Source organism: Malaclemys terrapin, chromosome 2 (genome assembly GCF_027887155.1).
Source record: "Malaclemys terrapin pileata isolate rMalTer1 chromosome 2, rMalTer1.hap1, whole genome shotgun sequence".
NCBI lineage: Eukaryota > Metazoa > Chordata > Testudines > Emydidae > Malaclemys > Malaclemys terrapin.
Genome location: NC_071506.1, coordinates 140,086,354 through 140,101,617, shown reverse-complemented (window position 1 = coordinate 140,101,617; position 15,264 = coordinate 140,086,354). Strand labels below are relative to the sequence as shown.

Below are 15,264 nucleotides of genomic sequence, written 5' to 3'. Positions count from 1 at the left end.
GGCCGCGGGAAACACAATCTGGAGATTAAGGGGGAGGAAAACCGACTGCCTCAGAGACCGTGTTAGGTCACAAAAACCCCTTGTCTGCAAACCCCTGTCTGTTTCTGTCTGACTGTCGGGGAAGCTGTGGGGATTACAGCACTGGATGGGCAGGACTTCAGGCCAGGGGGGCCTAGGCCTCCTCTTGTTTGTTTTGCAGACTGCATTTGGTTGACTCCAGATGTGCCCTCCGCACCGTATGTCCCTGCAGTCAGACACATGCAGAGGTGGAAAAGCCCTGTGAGACGCCCTCAGTCCAGGGCAGGATTGCTGCCTACCGTGTATTCTCCAGAGAGTGCCATGGAGAATTCATGTGTGTATGTGCGCATAGAGACAAGTGATGGTGATTTACTATTATGTGTTAATTGCTGACAGACAGCATGGTCCACTGCTGTCCATGCTCTCAGGAGTTTACAACCTAATTACAATCAAATCAGATCCCGATTATCCAGCCAGCCATCCTCTTATCTTTTAGTTATCTCCTCTCTCATCATATCCTATCCCTTAGCTTGTGCCCATCACCATAGTATCTAGGCTCCTTGAATAAACAGTGAAACAAAGTCAGGTTCGTGGGAGTTGCAGGCCAGTTAGGTTCTGTCTACACTACATTGTAAACTGGGGTCTGTGGGACCCAAGCTTGAGGACTCAGTGTTTCCAAGCCCACACTGTATCGTAAACCTGGTCTTACAATTGCTGGACCTGGGTCTCACAGCTATGCTAACACATCCATATTGTGCCATGCAGACCGTCTGACTCAGGTCTGCAGCTTGATCTGTGTCCACACTGCAAAATGACAGTGCTTGGAAACGAGTCTCAGCTGGTCTCGGGCTGAGACCCACTCACTCCCCCGTGGATCCTGAGTGCTTGCTGACCAGAGTCAGACAGATTTGTGTGTAGATGGTAGGAGGGGTTGGTCTCAAACCCAAGTCCAGGTTTACAATGCAGTGTAGATCATGAGAAGGCACAAAGGTTATTACAAGGAGGAGAGAGAAAAATTGTTCTCAACCTCTGAGAAAGGACAAGAGGCAATGGGCTTAAATTGCAGCAAGAGCGGTTTAGGTTAGATATTAGGAAGAACTTCCTAACTGTCAGGGTGGTTAAGCACTGGAATAAATTGCCTAGGGAGGTTGTGGAATCTCCATCATTGGAGATTTTTAAGAGCAGGTTGGACAAACACCTGTCACGGATGGTCTAGATCAGTAGTGGGCAAACTATGGCCTGGGGGCCACATCTGGCCCTCCGGATGTTTTAATCCAGCCCTCGAGCTCCTGCCAGGAAGTGGGGTCCGGGGCTTGCCCCGCTCTGGTGCTCCAGCTGGGGAGGAGGGTCAGAGTCTTGCCCCACTCAGCACGGCTCCTGGAAGCAGCGGCATGTCCCCCCTCTGGCTCCTATGCGTAGGAGCAGCGAGAGGGCTCCGCACGCTGCCCCCACCCCAAGCGCTGCCCCCGCAGCTCCCATTGGCCAGGAACAGCAGCCAGTGGGAGCTGCAGGGACGGTGCCTGCGGACCGGGCAACACACAGAGCTGCCTGGCTGCACTTACACGTAGGAGCTGGAGAGGGGACATGCCGCTGTTTCCGGGAGCTGCTTGAGGTAAGCGCCGCCCAGAGCCTGCACCCCTGACGCCCTTCCCGTGCCCCAACCTCCTGCCCCAGCCCTGATCCCCCCTCCTGCCCTCAGAACCCCTCAGCCCCAGCCCGGAGCACCTTCCTGTACCCTCAACCCTTCATTCCCAACCCCACCCCAGAGCCCACACCCCCAGCCAAAGCCCTCCCATCCTCCAACCCCCAATTTCATGAGCATTCATGGCCTGCCATAAAATTTCCATATCCAGATGTGGCCCTCAGGCCAAAAAGTTTGCCCACCCCGGCCTAGATAATACTTAGTCCTGCCATGAGTGCCGGGGATTGGACTAGATGACCTCTCGAGGTCCCGTCCAGCCCTACGATTCTCTGGTTCCATGACTAGACTGCAGTAAAACACCCACACCTGACCCTTGTCAGCTGACATGGGCTGTGGGGCTATAAAATTGCTGGGTAGACCCTGCAGGGTCCCAGAGCTCGGGCTCCAGCTTGACCTTGAACGTTTTTACTGCAGTTTTATAGCCCTGCAGTCTGAGCCCCGCAAGCCTATCAGCTGACACTGGTTAGTCACAGGGGTTTATTGCAGTGTAGACATACCCTTAGGGTCCCACCTGAGTGACATGCCCTCAGATGCTGGAATTCTGGTCCCATGAGGTCCCCTCCTCTTTCCTGGCAGCGGAGTTGGGGGTTACTACGTTACATGCTCCAGAGCTACTTAGAACTTAGCTATACTGGGGGGAGAGAATTTCTCTGTATCTCTGGAGAACGTGGCCATTTCAGGTTTATTTTTATCATCTTTACAGTAACATCTAGAGGCACAATCAAGATCAGGGCCCAGTTGTGTTGGGCACTGTAAATCATAGCAGGGGACAGTCCCTGCTCCCAACAATTTACAGTCTAAACAGACATAGGGTGGGAGGGGAAACAAAGGCATCAAGTGAAATGATTTGCCTAGGGTCACACAGCAGGTCAGTGGCAGAACTCCAATCTCCTGACTCCCACTCCAGTGCCCTATCGAGTAGATTACGCTTAGGCTATGTCTACACTGTGAACTAGAGGTGTGATTCCCTGATCGCGTACCCGCCTGAAACCGATAGTTTTGTCAGTGGCATGGCTAAGCTGCTTCTACTCACGCTACCTACTGCGGCGATGCTGCTGTTTATACTTGCACTAGCTGGATGTGAGCAAGTGCTAGTATATGTACACGAGCAGGGGAGACCCACCCTAGCTTGTAGTGTAAACATCATCTTAGCAGGAGTGCTTTAGAAGCATGCCCAGCAGTTGTTTCCACTGCAGCTAACCTACAGTAGGCTGGGGGCTTCAGCTACCCAAACCCTTCACTATAAGGCCTGCAAATATAAACTACAAAGTGTAAGACTCAAGGGACTGGTTGAGGTCAGTGGGGGTCCATCGGAGAAGAGAACTAGTTACTCTCAGTGTTCCAGATTCTGTTGTGTGGCTGTGGAGTGTCATTCCATGTGGGAGCAGGAGCGATTTCTGTTTCCCCTAGTAGACAATGCCCTGGAAAAGAGAGTGCTTGCATCAAAGACTCTGCTAGATTCCAAGCCGTTGATCTCCCTGTACCAGATTCAACCCCCCTGTGGACACTGATTTCACTAGGCTTGTGCCTGTTTGTGCTAGCGGTGGATCAGGCCCTCTACCTTGGTTTCCCCAGCTGTAAAGTGGGGATAATAATATAGTAGTGGGAGGGTTCCATCACTTTAAGGATGGGCTTAGATATTTTACTAACCAGGTCTGGATGGCCAAGTCAGGGCTTATATTGGTGTTTCTAAGAAGCAGCACTTAAATTATCAGCTGTTCAGGGTGGGGGTCATCTCTTTGTTCTGTGTTTGTACAGTGCTCCTAAAATGCTACGATGATAGAAATAATAATAGATGAGATTCTTTGCATTCTTGATCATTTTTAGCTTGCAGTCCATGGTGGGTCTGCTCTGGAGAATAAGGGTTTGCAGGACGAGAGGCAATAAACATGATTGTTTAAAGGGAAATGATCAGCTTCATTTTTTTAAAATTCATTTTTTAAAATTTCCATTTATTCCCCTTTCAAATTTGAATGTCCCAAAATCTTGTTTTAAAATTTCCATGCCAAAGGATTTTTAACAAGGGTAGTTTCCTCTTCCCCTGGTGGATGTTTATAAGGGTCTTTGAAGTTTGTTGGTTTGTACCTTGCTAACTGACTGCTGGTGGAAAAATAGTGAAATCGACAAGGCAAAGTGCTGTTGTGCACAGTCAAAAATTGCAAAAACAAAATAGAAAAGAATTTAAGCTTTTAGTTAGAGAGAGCTTAGGTGCTGCTTGTACCAAGAAGAGGTACGCCGCTTCCAGGCAGTTCACTTTAGTTCAGTTCATTGAAGCGCTGTTGGTATTGGAAAGCTATAGGTGCGTTGCCAAAGCGTGAGAGAGAGACAAACCCTCAATCTCTGTTCCTTTAAAGTTGAAATCTGAGCCCCATTCAAGTTGAAATCAGAGCCTCAGCTAGCGTAGATCAGCAGAGATCCAATGTTAGTGGAGATTTGCTGATCTATGCCAGGTTTGTGTGTGTTTAACCTTATAAGGTCTTGTTACATATGTCAGAATATCCTGAAACCTTTATGGCCTAAACTTGTGGCACCTACTCGGACAGAACTCCCACTGAACTCAGCAGGCGTTTTGTATGCAGGATTGAGCTTGAACGACTTCTCAGGCAGGAAAGTCTCTTGACTAGCTGGGAGTGGCCCGTATTTCATTATGCAGCTTTTTTCTGTAGTCAGCAACATGCTTATCTGCAGTTTAGAAGCCTGAACTCAAGTGGAGTGTCCGCCTACTGCAATCAGCCTTCAAACAGTTTCCACCTAGAAATACTCAGACTTCATAAAAATGCACATGCTCTAGGATGTTTGCCCTGTGCCTGTAGCTAGTGGGGACACTAGCATTCTCTCCCTGACCTCCTGCCTTAAAGGTGCTTTGTAGGGGTCCGCTGCTTGAATGCTGATCAGTTATTAAATGTACAGACATGCCCCGTACTTTAAAACCTCTGCAAGAATTTTCCTGTCCAGCGCTGGCATCCAGCATGGTATGCCCCCACCATCATCTCTACACGGCACAGGGCTGGATTAGGGAAGACTCGGGAATCCTGGCATCCGGGGCAGTGAGTCAGAGGGGCAGTCAGCAGCGCAGCACCCGAGATCGCCTGTTTAGGAGGAGGTTCAAGGTGCGGCTCCATCACCAGGAGTGCTGGCAGAGGAAGATTTGCTCCAGGGGTAGGAAAAATCTGTCCAGCTAAAAGGGAGGGTGGTTTGAATCACTGGGGGAATAGGCCTTGTTTAGCCTTAATTCAGCCCATGGCATTACACCGCCCTCATTTTAACAGTAATTTCTAGGAGTCACTTCTGGGATTTGTATGCTCCCCATAACATGAGCACTTGCCAAACAGAGGGCCCAGCCTAGAGACCTTTAATGCCAAATCCGTGTAGGTCACTGATAACTCCCAGCAACAGTGACTGCTGTGCTGGGGTAATAGAGCAATAGAGATACCAGTTTGGATTTTCACTAGAGCAGTCAGTATTGTTTTGTCAGAAAGTTTTTTCTTTTGGGGGCGGGGGCAGGAATATTCTTTTTTGAACAAGACAGAATTTTCCGCAGGGGGAAAAAAAAGTTATTTTGTCGAAAGGACAAATTTCATTTTGATTCAATTCAAAACGAAATGTTTTCAATGTGGTTTTCCCTCCCCCTTTTTTACTCCAGTGGAAAAAAGGGAGAAGAAAATGTTCAATTTGAATGTAAATGATTGGGGTCTTTTTATTTCATTGACATGAAAAATTGAATAAAGTTCCTCAGCAAATTTTGAATTGAGTGAAATGTTTTTAGTTTCCTTTGAAATGTTTTGTGGAAAATGAGTCTGTTAACAGGGATATGTTTGCCTTTTAGTAGGGATCCTTCCAGCTGGTTTTATTCTACCACCTATCACCGTTGTATTTGAGCACCTTCCGTACACAATCAATAGCAGTAGTTATAATGCTGTCCCTAGTGCAGTGGTTTTCAACCCGTGATCCGCGGCCCCCTGGGGATCCGGAGACTGTCTAAGATTTTCAAAGGGGTCCACACCTCCATTTGACAATTTCTAGGGGTCCGCAGATGAAAAAAGATTGAAAACTGCTGCACTAATGGACTTCGTGAAATTGGGCACTTTTCCCTTTTGGGGTAAAAAGTTCCGCTTGAGGATTTGATTTGCTTGTTTGTTATTGGTTTCTACTTTTTATTTACTGGTGGACGGTGTTTGGGTGGATGGAGGCATCAGTGTTGCAAATGTCGTTCTTGCTGTGTTGGAAAAGTTTTTTCAAAGGAGACAAGGATGCCCTCAACTCCTCGCAGGATCACATAGGAAGCTATTGTACTTTGAGCAGATAGGTCCTCTCTGGTTTGTCCCCCAGCTGATTCAGTACTGATCCCTACAGTACATTAATCTGGAGTTCCAGCTACTGCACTTGACAGTGGCCATATAAAAAGTCTTGTCCCCAAGTGCTGGTAAACAGACCACTTTAGGAGATGGGGCACTCTAGCCCCCACTGCTCTTTTTCCAAAAAGGCTTGTTGTATTTTTAGCATTCAGAAAGCTCTCCTGATATCAGCAAAACTTCTAAAAATATCAACTCGCATCCCACCTCTCCAGCCCCTCACTTCCTTTCAGCCTTGGTTAAATGTGCGATAGAGTGGATTAAAAATAGCACCACGGGGCAAGAGAATGTTGGGTCATGAAAATAGCATGCTCCAGTCGGCAGATCTCCTAAGGGGCCTATTCTTCCCCCACCGTTAATGCTGAGATGTAAGGGCTGAGTGTGAAATCCGTGCCTATCGCATGACAGGCAGATGCTAGAGTGAGGGGCACCATAGATAAAATTAGGGGTTGTCTGCATGCAAATTTGCACCAGGTGAGGCCTTGTCTACACACACACAAGTAGTATCAATTTAACTTTTATTGGTGTTTAAACTGGTTTACTCAAACTGGCGCAAAACCCTGTATAGACGCTGTTAATTTGGTTTAGCTTAAACCCATCCCTGATTGATATAAGTGACATTGGTAGAAGCCAGGTTAAACTGACGTGGCTCAGCCCAGAGGCAAAGAATGGAAGCTATACATCTGCACGAACAGGTGAAATAGACCCCCTTGAATTAGCATGCATTTCGTTTTCCAAATTGGGCTCGTAAGTTACAGTTAACGGGCACCCTAACCAAAGGCTCTGCTTCTTGGAATTGCTGTGGGGATTGCATGATGCTTTGTGCAATAGGTTGTTACAGTGAGCCGTGATTTCCTGGGGGATTGTTTTGAGCCTCTGGAAAAATCCCCTTGTTGTTTCAATAGCAAAAGTTCATTCTCAACTTACCCTCCTGAAACAGTGCATTTTAGCCTCCCTTGGGTAGAGGTGGCTGTATTCCAGAGTTGCATGTCTATAGACAGTGGGTGAGCCGTATGTATATGCACAATCTAGAAAGAGTTCCTGGTGCTTGCACAATGGAAGCTGTGGTCCAGTAGGTAGGGACTGCCCTAGTTCATTTCCCAGCTCTGCCACTGACTTCCTGTGTGGCCTTGGCCAGGTCACTTTGCAGGGGCCACTAATTTTGTGTGCTTCCACTTTTAGGTGCCCAACATGAGATACCTGGTTTTCAGAGGTGCCGACCACCCAGTGCTCCAGTTGAAGTCAATGGGAGCTTCAGGTGCTCATTACCTCTGAAAATCAGGCTGTAGGTATTGCAGATTGGGCCCCCTACAAAAAATCAAGCAGCCAGAATGAGTGGAAATTTAGGCTTTGGGGCTGTGCCTCAGTTTGCTCATCTGTAAGGTGGAGGCAATGAAACTTACCTCCTAAGGGTATAATGAGGATTAAGAGTCAGTGTGGGGTGATAGAGCACGTCTGGGCATTACAATAATGCATGTATTGCTTTCCATCAGTAGATCTCAAACCCCTTTGCAGAGCAGTTCAGTATTATCATCCTTTTGTGTTTAGCTGGGGAAAGTGAGGCACAGAGCGGTGAAGTAACTTGCGCAAGATCATCCAGCAGGCCAATGGTGGGAATAGAACCCAGGTCTTCTGAGTTGCACACCAGTGATCTATCTGCTAGACCACGCTGCCTCCTCTCAGGGGAGCTTATTTCTATTCCTGATTCCGACTTCACTGAGGCCTGGTCTACACTAACCCCCCAATTCGAACTAAGGTTCGCAACTTCAGCTACGTGAATAAAGTAGCTGAAGTCGACGTACCTTAGTTCGAACTTACCGCGGTCCAGACGCGGCAGGCAGGCTCCCCCGTCGACTCCGCGTACTCCTCGCGCCGAGCAGGATTACCGGAGTCGACGGGGAGCACTTCTGGGTTCGATTTATCGCGTCCAGACAAGACGCGATAAATCGAACCCAGAAGTTCGATTGCCTGCCGCCGAACCAGCGCGTAAGTATAGACAAGCCCTTAATCTCTCAGTGCCTCAGTTCCCCATCTGTAAACTGGAGGTAAGAACGCTTACAAACGGTTTGAAGTCTGCTGACACAAAGTGCCGTGTAAGTGCAGAGTATTATACGCTGCTTGCGTTGCCTTTACGGAGATCCACTCCAACCACCTCTCCTCAAGACAGACTGGATAGCAGACTTAAAATGTCCCCTACCCAATATATTGCATCACCCTAGGGCTTTCTGTGTCCCTGCCCCAGGGCCAGTTGTGCAGGCACTGTGATTGATATCGCTAGGAAGTCTGCGATGCTGGAATGCCGCATGCCAGGCACTCTGGGCTTGTGAGCTGACACTTGTTAATGCGGCTAGTCACTCTGCTTCCACTTGCAATAAACTGGCCCACTCCGGAGACCCCACTGGCTTGTATCTGGACTTTCACACATGCAATGCACAGGGTGCTGACTACAGCAGCAGGAATAGATTTCCCAGCTAGGTCTAGAGTTGGGGTCAAACAGAGAGCAGCCTCTTGACCTACATGCTCAAACCTCTCTCTTTTGGGCCTTGTCCATGCTTTGATCAGAACTGCAGACATGGGTAGCTGCAGCACCAGCTGCCCTCTGCTGCTGACTTTAGCCTGAAGCTAAGAAGCGAGTTTGCTCTATATGGCCCTTTTGATTCTTCTGCCAAGGCTGCTAATGAAGGAGCCAATTGGTACTGGTTCTGGTGGCGATTTTTGTGACATGGCCCCTGTCCATCAGGCACTGGGACAGAGACCGTCCAAATTTGTTCCACATAAGTCGTAAATCTTCATTGTGAGCCCAACCCACCGTCGCCCTGAATGTAATCTAGTCATTTCCATCCAGTTGGTTTCACTCACCAACCCATGGAGAGTGGAGGTAAAGAGCAGACATTGGAGATTTGCAAGCCACCCTCCAGCCACTGTTTAGCCAGAGGTAGAAAAGCACTTGAAAAGAGTCCAGAGGGAGCTGCACCTGGCCGCTGAGAGATGGACTAGCTGACCCGCACTGATAGCTATTTCCTGTCTCTAACTTTTCCGATTCTGTGATAACGTTTCCCAGAGCTGAGCGACACAGGCAGAGAGGGGGAAACAGATGGAGCAGAGGAAAAGGAAACAGAGAGGCAGAAAGAGATCCAAGCAGGTATCTTTCAGGCTAGAATCAGTGAGGAAAGGAACAAAAGGAGCAGGGGAAGGTGAGTGAGGCTTGTGCCTTTAAAAGGGTTTGCTCAGTGGGATGGTCTAGCGAGGTATGCACCTTGCTCCTGGGAAGATCCCAGTCATACGCCCAGTCTTCATTAGATCTTTAACATTTCCCATTGTTGCTACCGCCGGTGCATCTGGGAGCACTAATATAGACAAGGGACTCGTGTTTTAACCCCTTTGCCATAGACTTGCCGTGAGCATGTCAGGGCTTGTCCACACGCAGAGTTGCACCTGTTTAGCCTAAACCGATGTGGTTAAGCCAGTGCCAAATGCCGTGTGGATGCTCTGATTTCAATTCAAACCAGGATTGTTCCAGTCTAGATTAAGTCGATTGGAAATCACTGTCAGGTAAGGTGAAATAAACTGGAATAAGAGCATCCATACGGGGGTTTGCACGGGTTTAACAAAACCAGTGCAAGTTTACAGGCAGCCAAGGCCTCAGATGGCACTATGGTTAAAAAGCTGGCGTCTGCTCTACTCCAGCGCTCCCATCGTTAGTTCCACTCAGGCCTCCTGCTGGCCCTCTTGGGGGAGGGGGGGCAGATTTCACCCTAAAAGAGGGATGGTCTGGGGGTGCCAGGGTGACTATGTGGGTATTTACCCTCTGCTTTTCTCCATCCTCTCAGACAGGTTCGGAGGGCAACCCAGTTGATGGACCCAAAACAGGCCAAATGGAAGAAGGGCCAATTAATTATGTTGAAGAAAGAAGGTTGAAGGAAGGAAGCGGGCCCAGCCTGGTGAATGGGGGGAGCCAGCAGGCTGGGGGAAGTGCCCTGCTAATGGAAACAGACGGCTGGCTCTCCAACCAGCCTGTCGCCCGGCACTCGAGCGAGAAAGCCAAGTGGGAGAGCGCTCCGGCCCCGGGCCGGGGGGACGCTGCCAACGATGCGAACCTGGAGGATGCTCGGAACCTGGTGGCCTTCTCCGCCGTGGCCGAGGCCATGTCTTCCTACGGAATGCCAGCCACCGGGTCCCCGTCGCTGCTGAGCACGCAGCTGTATGAGAAATTCAACTTGGAGATGAGCCGGGGAGGGGCGGGCAACCCAGGGCTCTCCCAGCCCGACGGCGTCCCTGGAGGTGAGGACCTGAACGCCCTGAAGGCTGCCCTGACCCTGGCCAAGCACGGCATGAAGCCCCCCAACTGCAACTGTGACGGCCCTGAGTGTCCCGACTACCTGGAGTGGCTGGAGCAGAAGATCAAGTCGGCCCTTGGGGAGGGGCAGACCCGCCCATCCCAGCATCTCAGCGACGCCCACCACCAGCCCTTAGACAAAGGTGCTACTCCCAATCAGGTGCCTGCCGTGGTGGAGACGCTTAAGCCATGCCCTTCAGATGGCCTCCCCTTTTCCCAAAGTGCACTGAACATCGCCAAGGAGAAGAACATTAGCCTCCAGACAGCCATCGCCATAGAAGCCCTGACCCAGCTGTCGTCTGCTCTCCCGCCGCCGGCCAGGGTGACTCCAGCCACTCCCGGCAGCCCCTTGCCATCCGTGTCGTTCGCCTCCAAGGAGCAGCTGGTCTGTTCGTCCCCCTTCAGCCCAGACGAACCCCCGGTGCTACCCACATCCAGCAACGAGCAGTACCAGAGCCAGAACGCACAACCCTACGGCGGACACAAAGTGCTCCAGACGTCTCGGGCCCTTACGCAGTCCTCTTGGCAGCCGGCGGACCCCCAGTATATCCTCGAACCCAGCGCCCCCCGGGAGCCAGCGGGCCTCTTCCCCAATTTCACCTCCACCCCCCAGAAACTGGAATTTCCCGAGCCGTGGGATGAAGGACCCAAGCCAAAAAACAACTTGTGGATGCTCAACTCCGACCCGCCCGCCTCTTTGGTGAGCGACCCGATGGCTGAGCTGGAGCAGCTGCTGGGCAGCGCCAACGATTACATCAAGTCGGTGTTTAAGAGGCCTGAAGCAATGCCCAACAAGGTCAAAGCCGTCAAGCTGAAGCAAGAGCCGCTGGTCCCGCCTCTGAAGAAGGAAGCCGGGGGTGGCCATCCCAAGCTGGCCCCCAGCCAGCACTTGTCGCAGCTGCTGCAAGAAACAGACTTCCATAAGAAGACCCAGATGGTGCTGCAGCAGCACCTCCATCATAAGCGCAATCTCTTCCTGGACCAGAACCTGGCCCAGCCGGGCCCACAGGACCAGCTGCCCAACTGGTGGGCTCCCGGCTCTCAGGCCCTGCTTCCGAAGCCATCTGAAAAGCAGGCCAAAGAGAAGAAGAAGAAAATTCAGCCCGACAAACCCCCCCAGGTCAAGCCACTCCGGAAGCAAGTCCAGATCAAGAAGTCCAAGCAGAAGGATTCGCAACCACTGTTCTTGCCCCTGAGGCAAATTAGCTTGGAAGGATTTCACTCAGCCACCGCCCCTGAGCTCCCAACGGAAGAGATGCAGACTGAGCAGCCTTTCCCCGGCACCCCTGTCAAACCCCCGCCTCTTGCACTATTCACACCCAGCTCCGCTGCAGAGTCTCCACTGCAAAAGCAGCTGGACGACAGAAGCCAGGCTCCCAACACTCAGGAAACGGGCGCTCTCAGCCAAGGGAGCCCAGAGGAAAACCGCCAGCATCACCTTCACCAGAACTTTGCGTGCCACCCTGCTCCGCCCGGCACTCCCGTCTCCAGCTATGCGCCCTGCTGCTCTGCTGTTCCCTCCGGCGACGGGCAGGACCAAGCTCCTCACAAGCCCTTAAACCCGTCTGACCCGCTGCCGGCCCAGAACTCGCTCATGGTGGACGACAAGCTGGAGGAGCTGATCCGGCAGTTCGAGGCGGAGTTTGGGGAAAATTTCAGCCTGCAGAATTCTGACCTCCCGGCTCCGCTCACTGACGGGCTGCCCCCCCAGCCTCTCTCCCACCAGTCGTCTTCTCTGAGCCACTCTCCAGAACTGCCAGGGGGCTCAGACTCAACCCTCCAAGTGCCAGCTGTCGAAGATGGAGTGCTGCCCCTGGCTGAAGCTCCCGAAGTGGGATCCAAAGGCTTTTCGCTGTCGCCCGGGATGGGTCAGCATTTTGAGAACCCCTTTGCAGCTAGGTCCCCCAAGCAGATTAAAATAGAATCTTCTGGTGCTATCACCGTGGTGTCAACCACTTGCTTTTACTCCGAGGAAAACCAAAACACGGATGCTGCTTACCTAGATGGGACCCCGACCAAGAACGACGTGCCGTTTACGCCAACCCTCAGTGGATTTTTGGAATCTCCTTTGAAATACTTGGATACGCCAACAAAAAGTTTATTGGACACCCCAGCCAAGCGGGCTCAGGCGGAATTCCCCACTTGCGACTGCGTGGGTAAGTGAAACCACTTCTCCATAGCTTACAAGGGCCTGATCTGGATCTGCTAGGCTGTGGGGGGAGTTTGGGCTAAATAAAGACTGCAGAAGGAGCGTGTGTGTGTGTGTGTGTGTGTGCGCGAGAGAGAGAGACAGATTGGAGTGGTATGTAGGGTCTTGTGTTGATCCTCTGCGCAAGGGGTGAATTTCACTCTGATGGGAAAAATAAGTGAACAGGTTTGCAACACAGGAGGAAATATACAAGGATTCTAGCATCTTTGTAAGAATCCTGGACAAAATAAAGCTGGAAAGTGATGAACAGGGATTGTTTTCCCAATCAGGATTTGTGGGATATCCTGGAATCCATTGCAATTATTTTAAGGTGAACTGCAAAGACATTTAACTGCGGTGCGGGGGCGGGGGGAGAGGTGCATGCGTGAGCACACTTAAAGGTTCCACATCAGTAGCAGAATAGGTATGAGAGAGAGATGTGTCATCTGTCTCGGATGGTTCAGTGGTTCTCAGCCCGTGGGCTGCTTGTGACCCAGTCAGCACACAGCTGCAGCCCATGTGACATCCTCAGGGACATATAGGTAGTATTGGATGCGGCCCACAATGGTAAATAGGTTGAGAACCACTGACAGATACAACAAATGCTGCATCTTGGCAGGGGGTTAGACTAGATGACCCTTGCTGTCCCTTCTAACCTATGATTCTACATGCATATATTCCTAATGATATACTACTAAAATCAAATTATATCTTTAAAAGGAAATCTCTACCTATGTTAATTATGATACCTTAGGTTATGAAAACAAAGAATTTTTCAACTCAGTTTTATTTTATTATTCTATTCTAACATGTATATTGTGGTAATGCCCCGTCAGGCCCTGCTGTACCCGGTACTGTACAAACTTATAACAACTGCCAGTCCCTGCCTCAATGTGCTTACATTTCAACTTTAATTTTTCTCCCATTTGTTTTTCCGGCTGCGGGGGTGGCGGAAGTTGAGCCATCTCCATGCCCCTGTTGATGGGCAGTTTTACTTTTGGATCTCCTTCACTGATGTCAAGCTGCGGCGTTTGGGTTTCTAACGCTGCCAGGAATGTTTTAATTTCATCCCAACGAAAATGCCTGGTCTTGTGGAAACTGAGAATAAAGAAATCACAAAACAATTCTATTCGGAGAGGGGACGAGTTTTCAAAAATAGCCTCTAATATTTGGTCCCTCCTGTTTTGAGTATCAGATTTTAGGGACATATACGTTAGCTTCTAAGCTGCTGTAAATCGGCACAACACCGCTGGAGTCAAGGGAACTATGCCAATTTCCACCAGGCCTTAGGGGCTGATTTTCAGAAGGGCCAAGCTTCTGCAGCTCCCGTTGGGTATGTCTATATTGCAGCTGGGATCAATCCTCCAGGCCTGGGCAGACAGACTTGCACTAGCTGTTGGGGCTCCTGTAGAGACTCAGGCATTTGCCCCCTCGTTCAGATCCAGGGGATTGCATGGTAGAGCTGCTGCCCAAGCCACAGTATCCACACTGCTGCTTTTAGCGCACAAGCATACCTAGCGCGAATCAGTCTATCCTGGCGAGGGGCCTCACACCTGGCTGCAGTATAGACAGATGTCACTTAGAGGTGTGGGTACGCAGTCACTCTGAAATCAGGCCCCTTCCAGGTGTCTCCAATGGAGCATCCAGAAACGGAGGCCCCGAGAATTAGAGGATCTTTTTGAAAGTTGTGGGGCTGTGCATTTTTGTGACCCTTTTTCTTCAGCAGAGAAAGCTACATTTTAGGGTATAAATCACTGGAACATGTCCCTGTAAAGATTTCAATTAAATCTCATTGAAATGGATTGAAAGACTCCTGTGACCTTCAGATTGGGCCCTGCATGGGCCTTTGCAACAGTGCTAGCTGAACTCTCTCGTCACCCTTCAAGGGAGATCTCTCAGGAGCACGTTTCGGGAAGCAGCCTATGTTGTACCTGTTCTGTGGACAAACCGCAATGCTCATTCTCCAGCCTGTCTGCCAGTCCAGGAGGAAGAAGGTTGACAAGGGAGAGAAGGGTTCTCTGCAGTTGCGGGGCCTTTTTCTGGTCCCTTGTCCATTCACAAATCGAGGCAGAGTTCCTTTGGGTGATGTTGGAGGTTCTCTGCATGGTGTCCCTCTCCAGATCCCTTGCTTTGACCCTGGATCATCATAGATCCTAAGACTGGAAGGGACCTTGAGAGGTCATCTAGTCCAGTCCCCTGCACTCAAGTCAAGACTAAGTATTATCTAGACCATTCCTGACAGGTCTTTGTCCAACCTGCTCTTAAAAATCCCCAATGATGGAGATTCCACAACCTCCCTAGGTAATTTATTCCAGTGCTTAACCACCCTTCTCAGGGTGGTTAAGGGAGGTTTAGGTTGGACATTAGGAAAAAGTTCCTAACTGTCAGGGTGGTTAAACACTGGAATAAACTGCCTAGGGAAGTTTTGGAATCTCCATCTCTGGAGATATTTAAGAGTAGATTAGATACATGTCTATCAGGAATGGTCTAGACAGTATTTGGTCCTGCCATGAGGGCAGGGGACTGGACTCGATGACCTCTCGAGGTCCCTTCCAGCCCTAGAATCTATGAATATATTAAGTTTTTCCAAGTGCTGCAATTTAAGCCCATTGCTTCTTGTCCTATCCTCAGAGGTTAAGAAGAACAATTCTTCTCCCTCCTCCTTGTA

The 15,264-nt window shown here is 50.2% G+C and overlaps 1 protein-coding gene across 1 annotated transcript in view; it reads left to right on the top strand.

Moving 5' to 3' along the window:
- The window catches only part of TET3 (tet methylcytosine dioxygenase 3), a 151,026-nt gene that overhangs the window by 82,431 nt on the left and 53,331 nt on the right, over nucleotides 1-15,264 (top strand). Inside the window, exon 3 of the mRNA XM_054018084.1 lies at nucleotides 9,903-12,564. Within this exon, the coding sequence (XP_053874059.1) occupies nucleotides 9,903-12,564 (2,662 nt within the window). The remainder of the gene's footprint in view (nucleotides 1-9,902; nucleotides 12,565-15,264) is intronic.